Source organism: Bolinopsis microptera, chromosome 6 (assembly GCF_026151205.1).
Source record: "Bolinopsis microptera isolate Bmic1 chromosome 6, MBARI_Bmic_1.0, whole genome shotgun sequence".
In the NCBI taxonomy this organism is placed as follows: Eukaryota; Metazoa; Ctenophora; class Tentaculata; order Lobata; family Bolinopsidae; genus Bolinopsis; species Bolinopsis microptera.
The window spans coordinates 417,033-440,423 of NC_087077.1; the positions used below are offsets into that span (position 1 = coordinate 417,033).

Below are 23,391 nucleotides of genomic sequence, written 5' to 3' on the forward strand. Positions count from 1 at the left end.
TTCGGTCTTACACTATCATGCCGATTTTGCAGTTTTTGTACAAATGTTTAACTTAGTTTTCAGCTTTTATATATTCTGTGCCTGCTTATTTGATCAAGCCTTATTAGGGGGATTATCGGTCTATATTATGTATGCTGACACTAATTTTAGGGCTGAGAAGTGTAGGGCGGCAAATCAAATGGCAAGTGTGGAATGAGGATGTGGGATGTAACAAATTTAGTTTTGAACTTATCTGGAGAGTTCAGTGGAGTAAGTTTGTAAGTGTGAAGTGAATGTGGGTATGAGGCCATATGGAGTGTTAGTCTAACCTACTGGACTGTAGAGAACGGTTGAATTTTCCAAATTATTAAAAATAATAATAGCTTTAGTAATGTTAAGTTTAGTACATAACTTAATATACTGGTTTTTTTTTACGGATACTACGGAAACGGTTTTCAAGATCTGTAAATCTGTGGTTGAGATTTAATATGAATTAAATAACAGTTCACTTGTACGGGAGACATATTTATCGTTTCGACACAAATTCGGGGGGAGCTAAAAAAGAATTTGGTAAAAGAAAAATATGGGATTATGTACGAAAACAATTTTTTGTCATTTCCTTTTGTAATTCAACTTTCAATGAAATAATATTTGATACAAAATCAAAAATCTTCTTTGATCAGCTGTTCCATCTTGTAAACAACTTCTCCGGAGCCTTTGAAAGCTAGCCTCAGTTTAACTTATAATCCTCCAGAGGGTATAGGATACAGACAGTGTTTGTTATCTTCCATTAATCCCGAAATTTCACCGCCGTGGCCGTGGTCAATAATGTAGTGACAGAGCTTGCTTATTCTTAACGGAACGTCACGTCCAAAATCGTTTTTAAAGCAATTCATGATCGAATACTAGTGTTCACTTGGTAGTTAACTTGGTATAGTAAGTTCATCCATAATCTGTAGATTTCGTTTTTATCCACACTAAAACAGATACAAAATCGGACCAGCTGTACCTGCATGTTATAATGAAGGGACTTTAAACAGACTTTACAGTGGTAAGTGGTCACGTGTCATGTAGCGCTAACTCAGTGGTCACGTGTCATGTAGCGCTAACTCAGTGGTCACGTGTCATGTAGCGCTAACTCAGTGGTCACGTGTCATGTAGCGCTAACTCAGTGGTCACGTGTCATGTAGCGCTAACTCAGTGGTCACGTGTCATGTAGCGCTAACTCAGTGTTCACGTGTCATGTAGCGCTAACTCAGTGGTCACGTGTCATGTAGCGCTAACTCAGTGGTCACGTGTCATGTAGCGCTAACTCAGTGGTCACGTGTCATGTAGCGCTAACTCAGTGGTCACGTGTCATGTAGCGCTTACTCAGTGGTCACGTGTCATGTAGCGCTAACTCAGTGGTCACGTGTCATGTAGCGCTAACTCAGTGGTCACGTGTCATGTAGCGCTAACTCAGTGGTCACGTGTCATGTAGCGCTAACTCAGTAATTCTAGAGAAGTCTAATTATGGTACTTGTGGGGCAAGTTAAAGGAGAGAGTTAGGAGGAGTTAATTAGAATTCAGAATAGTTCAGAACTTTAGACATGTCACAAGGAGTAACCAAATAAAGTCTGATGAAGCCAGTGAATGGTTAGCTGACCTGAATCTGAATTGGGGGTCCAATGCTTAGAAAGTTTCCCTCAGGCTCAGCCCGCTCAGGTGAACTGCACTGTCAGGTAATTAAACTATAAATAGTTACGTTACAATTGTCAAGCTTATAGCTTACTGTGCAGTTGCTATGACGATATCATCATTATTGAGTTGTTGCAACCAATCGGAAGATATGTCAAATACTATTAATTTCACGTTTAGTAGCTAATTGGAGTCATGTGGCCCAATTATCTTTCAGTCATAATAGCTCGGTTATATGAGTTATGACGCAAGTCATGTTGCAATAACCTCTCGTTCAATTTTGGATCAAGTGATAATGCTGACTGTATTTGTTTTAGAAGCTGCTTCTTTGAATTGATGAGACCCGCATTTTTTATTACTCAAATGTCGAAATTCTTCGTTTTTATCCGAGTTTTAAGAATGATAAATGCCCCGAACTCCACTTTTTGGAGAGTGACCATATTGGTTGTTATGACATCCTTTACACTATCCTTTACTTTATCTTAATTATAATTCGAAATATTATGTTTGTTTGTCCTATAATGTCTGTACGACCGCCCACGTGTAAATTAGATGAAAAATAATAAGTTGCATTGTTACCATGGTAACGGTGTTGAACGCGTACGTGTAAAGATTTGTGAGCGATATTTTAATCAACTTTGTAGTAATTACGTTGTTTTCAGTGCGAGCTACATTTTAATCAGCTGTATCTTCGGTTGTGACGGATATTTTTTGATGCGATAAAAACTCACTAGGTCACTACTATTAGCTTCCTCCCTGCGACCACGGGCTTTCTAGCACTGTATAACATGATATTGATATACTTTAATAAAATCACCTCCATAATATTATACTAATATCCTGTCTGCGAACTGGCAGCTGAAAACGTTAATTAAGGTCGCTGCGAGACAGTAATTCTAGTTCCTACACAGTGGCTTGCTACACCTTCACAATGTAGCAACGTTGCTTTATTCCCGGTTCCGCACCTGCTCCTGACGTTGCTTGTTTTTGTAAGAGCGTGTTTTGCAATACCTTCCCATCTGCTAAGTAAAATAATCGTTTTTATTACATTTATTATTACAGTAATTATACTTTATCTTCCGCTTTCAAAAGTTAACATTTGCTGACTACAGTCCATCGTAAAATTTGTTTTATAATTATACCGAATACATCTAGCGAGAATATCTCTAATTAATTTTAAAGCTTAAGTCATACTAGTACTACATCATAAAATACCATTGAAGATACCAAGTTTAAACTAATTGCAGCTTTGGTCATGCCTAAAATTTATATAGCTCAAATGAAAACTCAATGAAGAAAAACAAGAGAGCTGACTCGATGCCCATTATTCTGTATGTATTATTATATATTATTATTACATAGAGCTAGAGGCCGAGGGGGGATATATGCAAACCTTAATTACATCTAACCTAATTAGACTTAAGGCATTCTACCGATAAATCAAATATGTTTAGTTGTAATAATTGTATAACTGTTCGTGGAATTCCTAGACTTTAGAGATATGCTCCCAGATCCACATTTCATAGAGTCATACCCTCTTAGGCGGGTATTTTGTTTCTAGTCTACACTGTGCCCTGTAAATTTATTTAAATGTAAACTTGAGTAGTTCAACGTTTGTATGTGTTTTACAATGCTAATTGATTAGGGTTCACTTTTATTCTAATATGGAAAAGATTTGTGGGGAGGGGCCGGGGCCGGGGGGGGGGGGGGGGGGGGGGGGGCACTAAACGATTGCACGTGCTTCGTTCAAATGATGTATGATATAGAAGGGTAGATTTCTGATTTTCGCCCGGGAACAAGTTAAAAAAAAGATAAGAAGGGCACCTGTTACCTGTTACCTGCTACCTGTTACCTGTTACCTGCTACCTGCTACCTGTTACCTGCTACCTGCTACCTGTTACCTGCTACCTGCTACCTGCTACCTGCTACCTGCTACCTGTTACCTGCTACCTGCTACCTGCTACCTGCTACCTGCTACCTGCTACCTGTTACCTGCTACCTGCTACCTGCTACCTGCTACCTGTTACCTGCTACCTGCTACCTGTTACCTGCTACCTGTTACCTGCTACCTGCTACCTGTTACCTGCTACCTGCTACCTGTTACCTGCTACCTGCTACCTGCTACCTGCTACCTGCTACCTGCTACCTGCTACCTGTTACCTGTTACCTGTTACCTGGTACCTGCTACCTGCTACCTGCTACCTGCTACCTGCTACCTGTTACCTGCTACCTGCCACCTGCTACCTGTTACCTGCTACCTGCTACCTGCTACCTGCTACCTGCTACCTGCTACCTGCTACCTGCTACCTGCTACCTGCTACCTGCTACCTGCTTGTTATTTGTACTTTGTAGAGTACATTTCTTGTATAACAGGCAGATAAGTGTAAATCTTATCTCACCTTGCAATGTATAAAAGATAAGCCGAGCTCAGTTGTAGTGCAAGCAGTTACACGTATAAATAAGTATAACTATTTACGTATCACTGCACATGGTTGAAAGCCCCTTTTGTCCGGTCTTACAGCTGACGTAATGTCCATTTGTGCAGTGTTTATTATAATGTTTAACATTAACCCTTTTTCATTGAAACTTTTATTATTTCTTGTAGCCTGCTTTTTTGTGTCCTTTTTTATTAGGTAATTTCTGTCATAATATGTCAAATCTTTATTTATATTTCATAGTTGGCGACGAAGTGAGAGTCTGCAAATCAAATTGTTGTCATTATTTGTTTGATACGAGATGCAGTGCAACAAATTTAGATTTTGAACATTTCGTTGTGAATTTTAGTGTAATTATTAGTTTTGTTAAAGTTACCAAATGAATGATAGTATTGAGCATTGGACGTGATTAGATCAATACATACTGTCCTGTAAAGAAAGTTGATTTTACCATAATTATAAAACAAAAATAACTGCACGACTTTAGTTTTACCATATAAATAATTTGAGTAATACAATTAATAAATCTGTCGATTTTCGTTATTTTGACGGATTACTACGGAAAGAAGACGTTTATCAATGATATGAGTAAATTCAATGTGTGGGAAAATATATCACATATAATTTAAATAAACAGTTTCATTAGGTTGGAGGATGAAATATTCAAAAATCGTTGATTAGAAATTCCGACAACATCTCGTAAGGATGAGGAAGCTAAAGAAAATGGTAAGCTCTTGCTTTATTAAAGACAATTAAATCATTGCTGATTACTGTTACGAAAACATATTATCTCATGTCGCCCTCTTGGGTTTTCTCATTTTGTAATTCAGCTTTCCATTGCAATAATAATATCATGATATCAAAATTTCAGGTTAAATGTTTATTTTTGATTGCAGCTGCGTTGCTATCTCTTGAAGTCGTCACAATCATCATCGACGGGAGAGGCTTATTAATAAACACTTCCCAACATGAACAATCAAGAACTGGAGGCTTAATCTACAGAAACAATCAAGTGGATCTAAGTGAAACTAATGTTCTTATAGAACGAATGCCTCAGAAAGAGTTGGCAGTGAAAGAAGATCTTGTGGTTGGAGATGATAACTCATTGCCCAAACATGGGACCAACAAAATTGATAAAGAGTTATTGCCACATGATAAATCAAGTGATGAAAAATCAAACATTCGAGATATTAGGGTTAATAGGATTGATAAAGAGCAAACAATTCAAAAAGACGTTACAGATCCTAACTTAGTTTTAAATGAAAATAGTGCATCCAATGAAAATAACATTCACCAGAAAGATGCATCTCAAAAAGGCTTGTCTGTTCTTATCAAAGAATCAAAGGACATATTTGATCTTCTTCCGGAAAAATATCTTCCTGATTACAAAAGTTTCTGTTGGTATAATAAGGATGAGTTTAAATGTTTGGCATCGGTTTACATCGCTGGTATGCCTAAGTGTGGTACAACTGATCTGTTCGTGAAGATGATGAGACATCCTCAGCTAACTTATCAAACTCATGCTGATGGAGATCCTCCCAAGGAGTATCATTACTGGGCACGGAGTCGAGTAGCAAGAAATAAGTGGTTGTTTGCTGACCCTAAGCGTCGATCACATAAGGAATTATTTTCTAAGTTTTTGAAGGGAACTGGAGCTGAGAGAGTGAAGACAAATTTAAAAATTCAAATCGTGGATGGAACACCATCTTTGTTGTGGGACTTAGCGGGATGGGATAGAAGATACCCGAAGGCAGATGAACCACCATATTCGAATGGAGACCTAATTCACTCTGTCACGCCAGATGCAAAAATAATTGGAATATTAAGAGATCCAATTGACCGATTGTACTCTGAGTATCTCTATTTCTGGCTTAAAAAATCGGAGGTTCGTACTCCTGAAACATTTCACACTGAAGTGGTTAAAGAAGTTTTATTTTTTAATTCATGTCTGACATCAAATAAACTTAGGTCATGCTGTTATCCCTCACGTGCTATGAACACTGTTAAAATACGACTTGAGCTAGGGATTTATGTGTGCTTCGTCCAGGACTTTCTGGAAGCATTTGGAACCAATCTATTGATATTAACTCTAGAAGAATATCATTTACACCCAGTCGATATTCTTACTACAGTATTTAATCACATTGAGGTGTCGGTCCCAGAGGATTTGCAGAAATTTATTGAAGATTCAAAAACTGGAAATACTAACACTGGACTGAAAAATGAGGTTGGGGATATATTACCTAAAACTAAGCAGATACTGAGTGATTTCTATGGTCCTTATAATTCTCAGCTGGCATTGTTACTGCAAAATTCAAAATATTTATTCAATTCTTAAATGATGATATATTACCAAATACTGTTGCTTTTAGTTATATCAAATGCTTATCATTTCGCTTTTAATACCAACATATCAGCTTTTTAATACAGTTAGTTTATAGGTTTGTGAATATGGAGTTTTCTTTATTCAAACTAAGTGTACAGACAAATGATGAATTACAGATATGAAAATACTGTATACATACTCAGTTATATAGTAGTCGCTGTGATGTCCTGGAACAATCAGGACAGCCAACGAGACGGATCTAAAAAATTTGAAAATAAAGAATTCCTGACAATCCTTAAACAAGCTAACATTCTGTGTCTCCAAGAAACTAAGAGGCAAGTTAAAATCGAAGGATACCTTCCCTTTAATAGCACTAGCAGGAACCCGTCTACCCTAAAGTGGTGTCAAGACTCGAGAGAATAAAATAATTATTACCTATTTAATTCGCGTTTTTGACATCACTTGGGAGTCCAAATTTTGGGCACTAAAAGTCTTATGCCTTGGCCAATTTTTAATTTTTTCATGCTGATTTGAAGGCCATTAAAGCATTTGACCCAGTCAAAAAAGTTTCAGCTGTATATCTTTTACGGTTTTTGCGGAAAGTTGCGTTAAAGTTGATGCCCTGGTGTCAGTAAAATGGCACGGATCCATATATCCATATTATATATATATCGTCTCGCTTTATATATAGTAAGATGAGCAACCTTACAAATTCTCGCTCAGGAGGGGTCTACATTCTTGCTGAAAATGATTTAAGAAAAGGTGTTTCCTGTCACGTGCCTTGTAGTGAATCTGACGATATTATTGTTGTTAAACTTGACAACAACTTTTAAAAACTTGATTTTGATCTATTTTTAGTATGTTACTATATTAGCCCTGCATACTCGTCCTATGTCAAGAAAAATCCAGATTATACTGCTAAGATCTTCTCTGCTCTTGACACCATCTGTATCAGACTATGTCAAAAGTGTAAGAACTGGAAACATGAGGCCCTGTGTGTAATGCAATCGGTAGTTTGGAGGGAGCTTGGGCCAGCCCCAAGTCCCTCCACCCCTCCCCTCCCCAGTCCGTTGATTGGACACCCAACAAAACTGCCTGCCACCTCCCACGAGCCACGTCTGCCACAGTGGCGTAACTTTGCCTGTTGGCGCCCCCGCCGAAAATACGTCCCCATGTTGGCGCCCTTCTCTAAAACTGAACAAATTAGGTGATTTTAGAGGATACGCACGCGCAGGTAAAATCTCTAAAAAAGTGTGTTTCTAGAGCAAAACGTTCAGTTTTGCTAGTACCTCAGTTAAGTTTTTCAAAATTGTCCTACATTCAAACAACGATTTTGCGCCCCTAAGATGGCCCCCCCCCCCCCCCACGCACAGCAGGGTCAGCGGGGCCCTTCGTTACCAAACTGGGACACCACTGGAAAAATTACCTGTCACAAATACAAAGGAAGCAGTGTGGTTGACCATTTTGTAATAATCTTGTGGGCAAGAGATCATGTAAACTCTCTCCAAGTAAAAAAGTTTACATCATACTCTGACCACTGTTATGTCCATTAGTCTTGAAACTCACTACATTTGAGCCATTTGTTGCCAAATTCCAGCTCCCAGACTTTTCTAATTTGCCATGTGGCTATAAGTGGGACAGCAACACCTCCCACTCACTATTAAAAACAGCCCTTAACTCTCCCGAAATTGCCAATAACCTGGAGAACATTGAATTATGAACTGAACGATGCAATTACTAACTGTCTCCACAGTGCTGCTGATATACTGTTAAAATTGAGAAAAACCTCCTAAAAATTCACAAGTCAACTCCTCGAGGCGCAACCTTAATAGGCTAGCAAACTGGCTAGGTAGTAAGCACTGCAACAATATTCTCAGACGTGAATAATTCAAGCAACGCAATAAGCACAGCAATCTTGTTAACAGTAAGAAATGATCTTTTCTTAAAATGCAAAGTGAAGCTATTATATACTTAAGACAGTCATTGTCAAATACACAAAATATTAAAAAGCTCTTCTCTATGCATGCTTTGTTGATCTAAAGAAGGCCTTTGACACTGTACGTAGGGACCTCCTTCTGCACAAAATGACATGCTTTGGAATAACTTCTTCAATTGCTTAAGTGATATGTACAAAAACTCAATTGACCATAATATACAATTTCCAAACTCTTGTCCCCTAAAATTGATATTAAAGTAGTAAAAGTAAGGACACCCCCTATCACCAGACCTTTTTAAAATTTATCAGAGGCGGCTCGTGGGAGCTGGCTGGCAGTTTTGTTTGGGAGGGGGGCTTGGGAGCCGGCTCAAGCTGATCCCTCCAAACTACCGATTACATGACACACAGGGCCTTGTTATATGTAATGTGTAACACTTCACAGGCGACAGCAAACAAAAACAAAAACTTATAACATGGTTGAAACAGGACACCACACGTGTACGATCTTAGCCGCACAGTATCATAGCAGTCAATAGTTCAAACTGCAAAGGGTCCTGGACCCTCAAATCGAGGCAAATCATAATAGATTACCTGTAGTGGGATGCGCACGATGTGCTTTGTAACGTTTACAATTAACTATGTGTTAAAACTGCGCGGCTGAGTAGTCCAATGGAAGGGTTGGACTCCCTACAACACAAAATTTCACGAAGATCATGCGTGCACTTACATTAAAACGTATGATAGCGAATAAAGAGCTTTATATTGCGATTTGTTATTTCCTAACACTATTACTAATTACTATTTCTATTTTAAGCACCAGCCACCAGATAATAATTTTAGGGCGTCCACGGACGCCTGGACGCCCTCAATAGCCGCCTCTGAAATTTATGTTAATGACTTGTCATCCCTCCTGAAATATGCAGGAGGGATAGTTTTAAAATCCAAAATCCCTATACCTTAGTTGCCAAAAATTTGAGCCACGAAACATTTGGCCCTCTCACCCAAAGCTTTCGCAAAACAGCGTTTTACCAGTTTAAAGTTAAAATAATTGATGCTGTAGCGCTCGATTTTTAATTAAAATGTATTAGGGGCCATCTAATCTACTTAGGACGTCCGCCAAAATTGCAGGTTTTCAGACCACCCCCCTCCCCTTGACCATTGTTAATGGTCTGGCCCGGCGCGCGCTACTTCGTAGCATTTGCCATCAAGAAGAATTTGCCATTTCGAGAAGAAAGCGGCATGCGCTACTTCGAAGAAATTTAGACGAGTAACATCCGTCAACCCTCCCCCTGTCCGGGTGTGTCCGAAAAACCGAAAACAAAGTTTACTATTTGAAGATATCGCGCGTTGAATTTTGAGGTTTACCTGTCATTGTAAATGAAAACTTTAAATGAAATTGTGTTCAAAATCTATCTTCTTTTTCAGTTTATGACTTAGAACCTTGTAACTTGGCAACAATGTTCTTCAAGGTATTTTGAGTTTTTGTTATGTAACGATTTATAATATCTTGCTCCAAAGCTGAGATATGAGGTTAACCATGAGTGCGGGTTACAAAATTTACAAAATTTAAAATGGTAAACCTCATAAAAAGAGTTAGGAGCAAAATTACAACAATCGTTACATAACAAACTTTTAAATTTATGTCAGGAACATAAGTTCCAAATTTGAGGTGAAATGGATAAAAGCTCTAGGAGAAGATTGAAAATAGGTTTTTGAGGTGGTAAATAAATTGTTCAGGAGAGTCAAAAGACTGATTCTGAGAAAATATGTTAACCTCAATTTTCCAACAAATAAAGGACATATAATAGTTCTGTTCACATTGGATGGCCAATTGATACCCATTGATAAGTTTAACTTGTGATGAGAGCAACCAAATGTTGTGAGGTTAACTGATTAAAAAGGCAATAGTTAACCTCAATTTTACGACAAACTAGGCGCTCTGGGGGGCTAAGGGTGGTGTGCAAGCGTCAGATAGTATGTTGATCATTATTAATGATCTGGCCCGGCGCGTGCTACTTCGTAGCACTTGCTAACATTTCGAGAAGAAAGCGGCGCGCGCTACTTCGAAGAAATTTAGACGAGTAACATCCGTCAAATAGTTGTCATACGTTGTATGACCCGCCGCGCACGAGTGCGCGGCTCCCCCTGTATCGTAGAAACTCTACAGTGAAGCGACAGTGGGGGTCACCACGTGATACAATCAAATAGTATGTGGTCTGCCAACTGGCAAAAAACGTTTTTTCGACCTCGGACCCACCCCCCTCTTGTGGCCTTAAGTACTTAAGTAGCTATCCAATCGAATACGTTTTAAGATTGACCATTGTTAATGGTCTGGCCTGGCGTGCGCTACTTCGTAGCACTTGCCATCGAGAAGAAAGCGGCGCGCGCTACTTCGAAGAAATTTAGACGAGTAATATCCATCAAGTTTTAAGACAGTAGGAGGAATGAAAAATATGCGAGTTGTATCTTGGCTATCGTGAGCTGCTCTGGAAATTGACGGATGTTACTCGTCTAAATTTCTTCGAAGTAGCGCGCGCCGCTTTCTTCTCGAAATGCAATGTTGGCCCGATGGCAAGTGCTACGAAGTAGCGCGCGCCGGGCCTGATCATTAACAATGGTCAAGGGCTATAAACAAATATTTATACAGATTAGCATCTTATCTTGTATCTGCAAAAATTTCACATCGCCATGAGTCTTCGTGGGCGCGCGCTACTGCTATGTAAGCTCGAGGCCGACGGCTCTTGTTAGAGCAATATGCAAAAATCATTTCAAAATTAGTATTGCTTTCTTTTTACCTAGCTTGCTAATCCATTGTTCACTTTGTACTTAGCTTGCTAGTCTATTTGCTTGCTAGGTTATTTAATTTAATTGCTAGACTATTATGTACTACTCTATTCCCTGTCCAGGAGGCTAGAAAAGAGTGCTGCGCACAGTGCAGGTACTGGCGTCCCGGATTACGGATGTCAAATAAAATTGGCTTAACGGGCGATTGGTGTGTGGTGATATGTTGTCCATTGTCAATGGACTGACCCGGCGCTGCGTGCGCTACTTTGTTGTTTGTAGTACTTATCTCGGACAATATTTCGAGAAAAACGGCGCGCGGTACTTTGGCGAAATTTAGACTAATAACATCCGTCAAGTGATATGTGATACTCGTTGAATATTTATTCCAAACAACATTAGTTGACGAGTCCAACTCGGCGCGCGTCCTGGTAGGTTATAAACCTACAACGTAGCTGGGCTGTGAAGGATTGACATATCGTCAATCAAGTTAATTCTAAGTATTAAGTGTAGAATCAAGCAAGTTATTACCTAGCTTGCTATATACTCTGCGATTTCTATTCGATAAATTTATTTTTAATTATACCAAAAGTTGTCTTAAAATGTGAATAAAATTGATACATGCAACGTATGTCAAGAATAAAATAATTCCACCGTGCAGCAATTTTATTTCACTGTTAACGGCGCTTAGTCGCCGCGCTCTCTCTTTTCAGTTTTTATAGTTTTTGGTCCACAGGCCACAACCAACAACGTCCATAGTTCAGTTATTTAATTTTGAACCTGAACATTTTGAAAAAATTGGTCCTTCAAATATTATAATTTGGATACCAAAAGTTGTGTCTAAATCTGATCAAGATTATTATAGATGTTGTACAGTGTACTTATAGGCATGAAGCATTTTAAGCGAGAAATTATCCATTTTTCGTCCTTTCTGCACGCTTGCAATGCATAGCTACAGGAGACCCACATACAACTCGACCTTTTGCTAATTTTGTAAGTGGTAAGGTTACCTAGTCTGCTATTATTATTATATTGCTCGGTTATCTCACGAATATGCAAGAAGTGGAAAGAGCGCCGCGCAGATGGTCAGGTGAGGCATTTAAAACTCGTGATCGCTATTTATCAGAGGCGGGAGTGGGGAGAAAAATAATCAAAACAAGTTTTTCATAAAATGGATTAAACTGAATAAAATTAAAGGCAAAACATAAATAGTAATACGATTTGAGATATTTTAGTAACCACGCACAACGGAAATGTCGACGTATATATACCAAAATAAATGAATTTGCCTCGTGATTCACCCAAGGCTGATCAGTTTGCATTGTCATGGGTTTTCATCCCCAAATATATCATCCAAGTATAATATCATTCGCCAATATTGTCCCTTTATCAGCATTTCATCAATAATATCAGATTTGGGAAACATTTGAAATACAAATATTCGAATTTCAAGAACAACAAGCTGTCAGCGGCAATTAAAATTATTAGGACGAACGCAATATCTCAATTCTCAGCCGTAACTTGAAGTCTCTGGGTAGAAAGGGAAAAGTTGTACTTCCACTTTCAGAGAGCCATTAAATTCGTCATATGTGTTCGTTCTGTAACACCCCGAATGCACCCAAGTGACCGTGAACCAATGAGTGATGTTAGATTGTCAAAATACTCTCCAGTCTAAGCATGATGTTAATAAATAGTTATTCTCCGGGTTAAGCGCCGACAGGGGTGGTAGGGTCTAACTGCTGGAGCAGTTCCACGATGTAGTTACAGATAGAACCCGGACCAGGCTGTCCTCCTGAGAAAAGTAATGGTATTGACTGTTGAAGATTGTGCGAATATGATCATTAAGGAAATGGCATCTGACGACTACAGAAAATACTCAAATGTATAATATAACGACACCAGTGATAACATTGAGAATTTTTACCTTGTTCAGATATCTGAGCAGTAACATGTCTGAAGTGATTCTGAATCTCTGGGCCATGTAATCGTTTGGCATTAGCTCTGCTCCGGCCCTCTTCGTTGTGCCGGTCTGGGACTCAAATACCATGGGAATTGTTACCGGATTATTGGGTCGTTGAGGGTGTTCTAGTTGTATCTGAAAATGAAATAGAAGATTATGTTTGAAACCGATTTTTGAAAGCGAAATTTTGACTTTAATTATTCATATACCAATGTGGATCGTTGATGTAATATCTGGATAGGAACAATATTTATGAGCCACAATGTTGTGATGTTTAAAGTCCAAAATTTCTCTCTTCTCGTAAAAACGTAACAAGAATTGTTGACTCACAAAAAATAGTATCTTGTGATTGGAGAAGAGAGCACCGCACATGCCGGGCTGTAAAACATTGTTGGTAGACTGGACAACTGGAGGAACGAGTGGGAACCACTTCAAGTTCCATTGGAAGCGTGGGTTGGGCTCCTGGGAGGGAAAAAGTCAGAGTTAAATTCATTTTGTAGAGTGATTTTATTTATTTACAATTACTGTGGATTGTGGTTTATTTAATAACTTAAATTGTTCAACTAAACTGATGTAGATTCATTTTAATATGTAAACCCACCAGTTCAAGTGTCATGATGTTGATGAATTGCTGTAAGATGTCTTTAGGTGCGCCCAAAATACGCAGAAAACTAATCAGGGCATTGTACTTGAAAGGATTAACGGCGATCTGAAATGAGACATCGTTAATGGTAATCATGGTAGTCCAGAGTAACGCGGTAAATAAGACATCGTTAATGGTAATCATGGTAGTCCAGAGTAACGCGGTAAATGAGACATCGTTAATGGTAATCATGGTAGCCCAGAGTAACGCGGTAAATGAGACATCGTTAATGGTAATCATGGTAGTCTAGAGTAACGCGGTAAATGAGACATCGTTAATTGTAATCATGGTAGTCCAGAGTAACGCGGTAAATAAAACATCGTTAATGGTAATCATGGTAGTCCAGAGTAACGCGGTAAATGAGACATCGTTAATTGTAATCATGGTAGTCCAGAGTAACGCGGTAAATGAGACATCGTTAAAGGTAATCATGGTAGTCCAGAGTAACGCGGTAAATAAAACATCGTTAATGGTAATCATGGTAGTCCAGAGTAACGCGGTAAATGAGACATCGTTAATTGTAATCATGGTAGCCCAGAGTAACGCGGTAAATGAGACATCGTTAATGGTAATCATGGTAGCCCAGAGTAACGACTAACGCGGTAAATGAGACATCGTTAATTGTAATCATGGTAGCCCAGAGTAACGCGGTAAATGAGACATCGTTAATGGTAATCATGGTAGTCCAGAGTAACGCGGTAAATAAAACATCGTTAATGGTAATCATGGTAGTCCAGAGTAACGCGGTAAATGAGACATCGTTAAAGGTAATCATGGTAGCCCAGAGTAACGCGGTAAATGAGACATCGTTAATTGTAATCATGGTAGTCCAGAGTAACGCAGTAAATGAGACATACGTTTGAAACTTGATTGGCATCAACAAACTCATCGCCATTTACGTTCGACAGAAATAATTTTCTGACTCCGTTTCTAAAAGCTAATTCTCAGCCGAGAAAACCAATAACATCAAAGTTCTGTCCTATTCCTACCTTTTCGGCGAAGTAAGCGACGAGCGTATCGATCATTTTTTTGTTCCAGAATCCATCTTTAGTTGGAGTAACGCTAAGTTGTAAGGACTGGAAATTATTGGGCTCGATACTGAACCTGAAGTCGGCATCAAGGTTATTATGATGGACTGTAAAATAAAACTGATGCATTTACGATTTCTCAGAAACGGACAAAACAACGACAATAATTTCCGGAAAATGATTTCGTCTTAACTGAAATCCATAACTCTACCTGTAGAAGCAACTCTACCTGTAGAAGCAAAGGTCGGAATGAAGAAGAGATGTTGACATTAGCTCGTTACTGCGTATTGATAATAACTGAAATGTATGGTACTGATATTTAGGGGCTGTTAAGAAATTTCTGAGCAAATTCACATGCAGGACTGTGAATTGAGGGGACTGATAAACAAATATAAAGTGATATACAACAAGAGAACAATCAAATTAATAAAAAAAATTGTAATTTATTTATTTATATATATTTTTTAATCAAAGCACTAACATTTCGTATCTTATCAGGGATAGCACTGGCGATGTGTCGTTTCAGAAGGCATGCTGATATCAGATTCTCTAGAACGCAGCACCTTCTTTTGTCTGCGGCTTAAAACAATAAACTTACATCTAGACAATTTTACAACTTTACTAGCTTAATATAGTAACACATTTATGCTGAAATAGGAAGTCTAGTTTATAGACAATTCCACAGATAAGCAAATGGAATCAGTAAAATATGGCAAAATAAGGTGTTGGTTACTGACTTGTGTTGATGTTATCGCAGGTAAAGGGGTTGTTATAGTTGTTAAGTAGGGTGTTCAACATAGGCTTGTTGATAAAGAGGGTAGTGGAGTGGCGAGGTGTTCTGGACTTGTTGGAGTTGTTTGGACTCTGGGAGAACTGTCCGGCTGGCTGGCCTGGAGAGAGTCAGTGTAATATCAGTGCACGTGATGTAATATCAGTGCACGTGATGTAATATCAGTGCACGTGATGTAATATCAGTGCACGTGATGTAATATCAGTGCACGTGATGTAATATTAGTGCACGTGATGTAATATCAGTGCACGTGATGTAATATCAGTGCACGTGATGTGGCGTCATTTGAGATCGAGAGAGATTTTCCTAAAACTTGGGTGGTTTCCGTTTAAGAACTGCATTTCTAATTTTTCGATTTAATCTGAAGCCAATCACTTTTCGTTTTCTACTTTTGTTATAATATCTTTTCATAAATTTACTAAATAAAGCTGGTCAAAAAACGGGAAAATTTAAAAATCACTAAAGCTCTAATTACTTTTCATCATACATTACATGAACCGTTAAGAATATAACTGTAAGTAAAATCGTTAGATCGAATTACAGTTTGATAATTGGATTTAAACAACAATGAACAAATTTATTCGGCTGAAATCAGTAGTCGAAAAACTAATTAAATATTTTAATAGAAAAATAAATAGTACAAAATCAAGATAACATCAAATTTGGCACAACTTAATCAAGAGTGTGATAAAGTATTAAAATATTTCACATTATTTTTGAGAAAATGAGATATCAAACTTTAATAATGTACAGGAACTAGTTGTAGTGCAACCGAAATGTCTTCATCTAAACTATCCCAAATGTTTTAAACGACTGTTTATTGTTTACAGCTCGGAATGTCTATCAAGTAAAACAGTGTTAAAATCCTTCAACTCTCCTGAAATGTCCCTGAACCCATCCTCAAACCTCCCCTCCATCTTCACAGCAGATTTCACACCAGAAATATCATCCAAACACAGTTTCTTCACTGACAAGTCAGTGTAAGCCCTGTAGTAGACACATCTCCGCTCCAAATCTTTAACAAGAGTCCACCAGTTGAAGGATGGTCGACCCAGTAGGCCAGTCTCCACAACTCCATAGGGAATATCAGCCGCGGCCATATGATGGAAAACCTGGACTATAGCCTCGTTAGTAGTGGCAGGTTTTGGAGCCAGGGCGAGAAGAGTAGCAGCCTTAACAAAGCGGGAAGGTGAAGTGTAATCCCCAGGTAGCCCCAACATTCCAGATCCGGTCCATTGTGGGCCATACGAGTAGTCCTCTCCCTCGGAAGAGTATTTGAACCCTTCTCTTCCTTTGTCATTCCTCTGGAAGTGAGGATAGTTCCTGAGATTGTTCATGTGCCAGGAGTAGGTTGGGGAGTTTGTCAGTACCCCGACTGTATTGTCATACCACTTCACTCCCTCTCCTTTAACATGTTCCAGCACTAATCCTGCCCCGGTTTTGTCGTTTATGTTGAAGTGTATTGGCAACACGATTCCCAGATCATATCCCGCCCACACAGCTGGAAAATTGCCACTCTCCAGATCTTCTTTGACTTGTTTTACCGTTTCGTAAGTAGCCAGGATGTATGCAGGGATCATGGTCTGTGGAATGGCATTATCACATGCGGCACCAGAGATATCAGAAGGATCTATGTACTCAGCATTATCTTTGAAATAGAGAACGCTAGCTGAGACTCCTGCCTCATTTATCCCATCAGCTGTTGTATTGCACCAGTTGCCACGAAATCTCCCCAGGAAAATAATCTCTTTGTAGCGGGTAGTAAAAGAAAAAGGAGCACCAGGACAGTTGGGAAGAGCGGGCGCTTCATGTTTAGTACCAGCAGGCTCCGTTACCATGTGGAAGTCCAGGGGAATACTAAACTCCAAGCTGCGTCCGAGTACTATGCCCCCATCCCCTGCTTTGACTCGGATCTCTTGACATGACTCAGTTAGGGTTAGTAATGTGGCGAGAATAGCAAATCCTAACATAATGCACGAATCGATTAGAATAAAGTATTAAGTTTCAGTTCTTACAAGACAAAAATTAACGAAAGCGCTCCGATAACCTGCAGTGAGACGTAGTCGAAACAATGAAGTACAGAAGGAGTAATTATTCTATTTTTGGCAAGGACTCCGCGTCCAACAGGTGAGAAACGGATATCTAGCCATCTGCTAGAAATATGATTTTATATTATTAGATTTGGAGTGATAAACTTATTATATAGATTAAAAGGTTCGTTGGGTAATTACCATTGCTATCTCTAATTACTATCCGTCATATATCACATGAACCGTTAAAAATATAACTGCAAGTAAGATCAAGATAAAGTTGTTCAGTAAAATTCAATCATAAATTCCATTTAGAATCATTGGATTTAAAACGACAAATTGATTCGGCTGAAATCAGCAGTCAGTACTCTAAAAAGTAAAAGAATGTTGACATGCTTCCTCGATGAAAAGGGTTTTAGAAAATAAAATAGTACAAGATCAAGATTACATTTAATTTGGCACTACTTAATCAAGAGTGTGATAAAGTATTAAAGAATATTTAACATCATTTTCGAGAAAATGAGAAATCAAACTTTAAGTTTAATTATACTCTATAGTAATTTCTTGACTCTCTCAAACGACTGTTTATTGTTTACAGCTCGGAATGTCTATCAAGTAAAACAGTGTTAAAATCCTTCAACTCTCCTGAAATGTCCCTGAACCCATCCTCAAACCTCCCCTCCATCTTCACAGCAGATTTCACACCAGAAATATCATCCAAACACAGTTTCTTCACTGACAAGTCAGTGTAAGCCCTGTAGTAGACACATCTCCGCTCCAAATCTTTAACAAGAGTCCACCAGTTGAAGGATGGTCGACCCAGTAGGCCAGTCTCCACAACTCCATAGGGAATATCAGCCGCGGCCATATGATGGAAAACCTGGACTATAGCCTCGTTAGTAGTGGCAGGTTTTGGAGCCAGGGCGAGAAGAGTAGCAGCCTTAACAAAGCGGGAAGGTGAAGTGTAATCCCCAGGTAGTCCCAACATTCCAGATCCGGTCCATTGTGGGCCATACGAGTAGACCTCTCCCTCGGAAGAGTATTTGAACCCTTCTCTTCCTTTGTCATTCCTCTGGAAGTGAGGATAGTTCCTAAGATTGTTCATGTGCCAGGAGTAGGTTGGGGAGTTTGTCAGTACCCCGACTGTATTGTCATACCACTTCACTCCCTCTCCTTTAACATGTTCCAGCACTAATCCTGCCCCGGTTTTGTCGTTTATATTGAAGTGTATTGGCAACACTGCCCCAAACTCGTCTCCAGCCCACACAGCTGGAAACTTGCCACTCTCCAGATCATCCTTGATTTGTTTGACCGTTTCGTAGGTAGCCAGGATGTATGCAGGGATCAAGGTCTGTGGAATGGCATTATCACATGCGGCACCAGAGATATCAGAAGGGTCTATGTACTCAGCATTATCTTTGAAAAGGAGAACATTGGCTGAGAGTCCTGCTTCATTTATCCCGTCGCATGTAGTATTGCACCAGTCGCCATTAAATCTCCCCAGGATAACGATCTGTTTGTAGCGGTTAGTAAAAGAAAAAGGAGCACCAGGACAGTTGGGAAGTGGGTGGGCTTCATGTTTAGTACCAGCAGGCTCCGTTGCTATGTGGAAGTCCAGGGGAATACTAAACTCCAAGCTGCGTCCGAGTACTACGCCCCCATCCTCCGCTTTGACTCGGATCTCTTGACATGACTCAGTTAGGGTCAGTAATGTGGCGAGGATAGCAAATCCCAACATACTGTTAACAAATATTATAATAAAGTATTAAGGTTCAATTTATGCAAATACAAAACAAAAATGAATTAAAGCACTCCGATAACCTGCAGTAAGGTACAGAAGGGGTAATGATTCTATATTTGGAAACAGGAAAGGAATCAGTAAGTGATAAACTTATTATCAAGATTTAAACATTATATTTTATAATTTCATTCGCCTTCGTCTCTTTGGGAAAAAAATAAAGTTTTATTTCCTTTTTTAATATGCAGATTGCAGCATTTATGATCTTAGTTTGCATAAAAAATGTACACACATTTTATTTGCGAAATAAAATTATACGGGTAACCTGTTCCATGGGCAAATAATTAGCACACAGCCACTCGAGTTTTAATCAATCAAATTATTTTTCACTATGTAATCAAATTATTTTTCACTATGTTTTTAATAAATAAATCACGATATTCAAGTTTTAATTTTAAAGTTTTTGGTTTTATAAAAAAAAGAATAAACGATTTTTCACTTAATTAAATAAAATTATATTGTTTTGTATCATATGATTTTGTAAACCAAAAACCGGTCCCCAAACAAACAATTTAGTACTACTAATTAGGATACACAAACACAAACAGAAACTTGGGTGCGGGACAACAAAATGCAATTATGATATCGAAAAGAGCTAATGTTTACAGGCCTTGCTGACGTCAGCAAAGTTACCTGCAAACATGGCCAAAAACTTGTAGACGTAATATGTGAACGCTCCCCAACAACGTAAGAGCAACTGATTATAAAAGATATTATTATTCTGACTTTGATCAGCACTATAGGTATCATGATGTGATTCTCCTAAAGCCGTGTATTGTAAGAGTGTAACTGCAATTATCAGAATGTTTAAAATATCTACTCACCAGAGAAATTTGGTGTCCTTTTACTCAAACTCTACACTGTTAAAGACCACGGTTAATATTTAAACAACTATAACCACGGTTACTATACATGACTCTGGTCTCGGGTTTCGAGCTAACCTCATCAATATGCTAGAGAGGAGCCTATTTCATGATTAATATTTACTACAAGAGATTATGTATAATATATAGCAATCCTAATTATGGTCATGACCGTCAATGGAGTGAGAGCTTGCCGTTCTCACTCGAGATTACGCGGCTAAACTCTGCTATTTTCTGGAACTTCAGTTGCTTTAAATAGTCGCTTCAGTTATCACGTGACACTGATTAATGATTATGTGATAATGTAACAAGGTACATGAGGTGTAACAAGCTTGTCCTCCATTCGGCCAGGACTGTTAATGTCACGTGACGTGGACGACCCGCTTCAGGTGTGTCAAAGAGTTTCCGCCTGTACCAGGACTGTTAATGTCACGTGACGTGGACGACCCGCTTCAGGTGTGTCAAAGAGTTTCCGCCTGTACCAGGACTGTTAATGTCACGTGACGTGGACAAAGAGTTTCCGCCTGTACCAGGACTGTTAATGTCACGTGACGTGGACGACCCGCTTCAGGTGTGTCAAAGAGTTTCCGCCTGTACCAGGACTGTTAATGTCACGTGACGTGGACAAAGAGTTTCCGCCTGTACCAGGACTGTTAATGTCACGTGACGTGGACAAAGAGTTTCCGCCTGTACCAGGACTGTTAATGTCACGTGACGTGGACGACCCGCTTCAGGTGTGTCAAAGAGTTTCCGCCTGTACCAGGACTGTTAATGTCACGTGACGTGGACAAAGAGTTTCCGCCTGTACCAGGACTGTTAATGTCACGTGACGTGGACGACCCGCTTCAGGTGTGTCAAAGAGTTTCCGCCTGTACCAGGACTGTTAATGTCACGTGACGTGGACAAAGAGTTTCCGCCTGTACCAGGACTGTTAATGTCACGTGACGTGGACAAAGAGTTTCCGCCTGTACCAGGACTGTTAATGTCACGTGACGTGGACGACCCGCTTCAGGTGTGTCAAAGAGTTTCCGCCTGTACCAGGACTGTTAATGTCACGTGACGTGGACGACCCCTGTACCAGGACTGTTAATGTCACGTGACGTGGACGACCCGCTTCAGGTGTGAATAAAAGTAAACCGTTAAGATTTGGAAATCAATCCTTTACCTAAATAACAGCTGCTACTATACCAGTTGTCATATCTTATAGACTTATAGGTCTTCGTGAGTGAAGCACAGGGTGATTGGGTGAATTTGTTGGGTGCTTATTGTCAAGGAGAAGCTATACAGTACATGTATCAGTGTGAGGCGATAGCAACAACTGTGTGTGCAGTGATGAGTGAATTAAGCTTTCTTGTCACGCCGTCCTGTACGTGGTTCTGCTAAGAAGCTTGACAGGGCGCTCCATTTAAAGACAGGCGAGCCAGATATAAGGCCTAGATGGTGGATTGATTATCTGTGGCAATCCTGGACAATGAAGCCGTGTAGAATGTAATGGTTGGTGCATTTCAAGGACCAAAGAAAATCGCGATTATTTAGACCAAAAATCGCGGCGCCGCGACAACTAGGAAAACTAGGACAACTAGGAAAACTAGGAAAATTCGCGGCGAATTCGCGGCGAAAGATGATGTATTTGCATCCGGAAGATGATGTATTTGCATCCGGATTCTCAAAATAGAATAAATATTTTACGGAGGGGGGGGGGGGGGGGGGGGGGGGGGGGGGGGGGGTCGGGGGATGGTGGGGGTGGCTCATTGGCCCTCGAGAATAATACCAATTCAACAGTTTTGTTATTCAAATTTTACTCAATTTCACTAGTTTTTAGGAACCGATCAAATATTTGGCTGAATTCAGTTCTGGCTTCAATATCTGGTTATAGTGACAAAGAGGAAGGGGGTTTGCAAATCAAGTTGCATTTGGAAGCTTTTCGTTTGATTAAATATTCTTTGTTTAATTTAATATGCAAGAAATTTCTGCAGTTAAACATTTAAAAGGCAAGATGTCGATATCAACGGTCGATACAATTATTTTTATACATACATTAACTAAAGCAATCAATGAATTTAATTCACAAATTTAAGATAAATTGTTCGGAGGTAACATGTGAATAGTGCGATTTGCCCAAACCTGTGCGACAAATTTGGAGGCAAAAACACTGCAATTAAGCTGAAAAATTCGCTGAATTTGCAGCCTTCGACTTCGAGTTAGGGCGGCTTCAACGTCCGAACAGAGATAGTTTTTTTCCAAATCTGTCTATCCAGCATGAGTTTGTTAATCTCCTTGCTGTCGTCATTTGCAGCCTATAAAGCTTAAAGTACTCTCAGGTTGGATTATTCAACAGTATAGTTGTTGAATAACACGCTAATTAATTTACAAGGTGTCTTATATATATATTATTAGGTGTAATGCCTTACACTGAGTTTCTGACAAGATATATAAACCTAAAATTATCCTCATAGAAGGTTTTACAATTAGATGGGTAGGATGGCTAGTTGAGCTGGTAGAGTATTCAATATTATAACTTAATATTAACAACTCTACAATTATATAACATTCCAACACACTATGACGTGTATACAACGATGGTCCAACCAGCAAATGCCATATGCCAAGATGCAAATGCTGCGAACTTGTCAAAGGCAGCCATGAATTCAAAGTGAACGGCAAGAAGGTTAAAGCTTCCCCTGGAAACTGCCTGAGTTACAACATCATTTATCTGTTCCAATGTAGTTTCTGTGGAAAGGCTTACGTCGGTCGCACTACTCGCTCTCTACGGGTTAGGACTGGAGAACATAGGGTCAAATATTATAAACTTTTAAATGATGATAAGGTAGATGAAACAAGTGATGAATATAGTTTGGGCTTACATTTGTTGGATCATGGTTTTAGACAAAGGGAAGATTTTAACAATATTTTTAATGTGTCAATTATTGATAATTCTGGTCCTAAAACTTTAGAAGTTCGTGAACATAAATATATTCAACAACTCAAGACTTTAAAACCTTTGGGAATAAACACTATAAATCCTTTTGGCCTTCCCTTACTCCTAACATCTTAATTTTAATTATATAACCGTTTTAAGAGTGTTCAGATTTTTAAAGGAATTTTGGGTTTTACTAACTTTTTACAATTTGTAGGCTTATGTCAC

General features: G+C 39.1%; 2 protein-coding genes across 3 annotated transcripts in view; one reads left to right on the forward strand and one right to left on the reverse strand.

The window, feature by feature from the left end:
• The first annotated feature begins 4,735 nt into the window (after window positions 1-4,735).
• Window positions 4,736-6,451, forward strand: LOC134816532 (carbohydrate sulfotransferase 15-like). Its single transcript, XM_063825418.1, has 2 exons — window positions 4,736-4,817; window positions 4,963-6,451. The coding sequence occupies exons 1-2, from the start codon at window positions 4,797-4,799 to the stop codon at window positions 6,427-6,429; spliced, it is 1,488 nt and encodes a 495-aa protein (XP_063681488.1). The 5' UTR covers window positions 4,736-4,796; the 3' UTR covers window positions 6,430-6,451.
• Window positions 6,452-12,246: 5,795 nt separating this feature from the next.
• LOC134816556 (mediator of RNA polymerase II transcription subunit 14-like) overlaps window positions 12,247-23,391 on the reverse strand; it is a 51,792-nt gene continuing 40,647 nt past the window's right edge. Inside the window, exons 21-28 of one of the 2 annotated variants that reach the window (XM_063825451.1) lie at window positions 15,503-15,655; window positions 15,247-15,338; window positions 14,995-15,062; window positions 14,727-14,841; window positions 13,696-13,803; window positions 13,425-13,556; window positions 13,059-13,229; window positions 12,247-12,926 (exon numbers count right to left, since the gene is read on the reverse strand). In XM_063825451.1, the coding sequence (XP_063681521.1) occupies window positions 12,867-12,926; window positions 13,059-13,229; window positions 13,425-13,556; window positions 13,696-13,803; window positions 14,727-14,841; window positions 14,995-15,062; window positions 15,247-15,338; window positions 15,503-15,655 (899 nt within the window). In that variant the 3' untranslated portion in view covers window positions 12,247-12,866. Of the gene's footprint in view, window positions 12,927-13,058; window positions 13,230-13,424; window positions 13,557-13,695; window positions 13,804-14,726; window positions 14,842-14,994; window positions 15,063-15,246; window positions 15,345-15,502; window positions 15,656-23,391 lie in introns of both variants that reach the window. The other variant, XM_063825450.1, reaches the window with a different exon arrangement.

What these genes read in the sequence shown, in the direction of transcription:
- LOC134816532 (XM_063825418.1), top strand. Translation starts at nt 4,797, where the DNA reads ATGAGGAAGCTAAAGAAAATG. An exon ending in TGAGGAAGCTAAAGAAAATG is followed by an intron (nt 4,818 to 4,962) that starts GTAAGCTCTTGC and finishes TCAAAATTTCAG; the next exon opens with GTTAAATGTTTATTTTTGAT.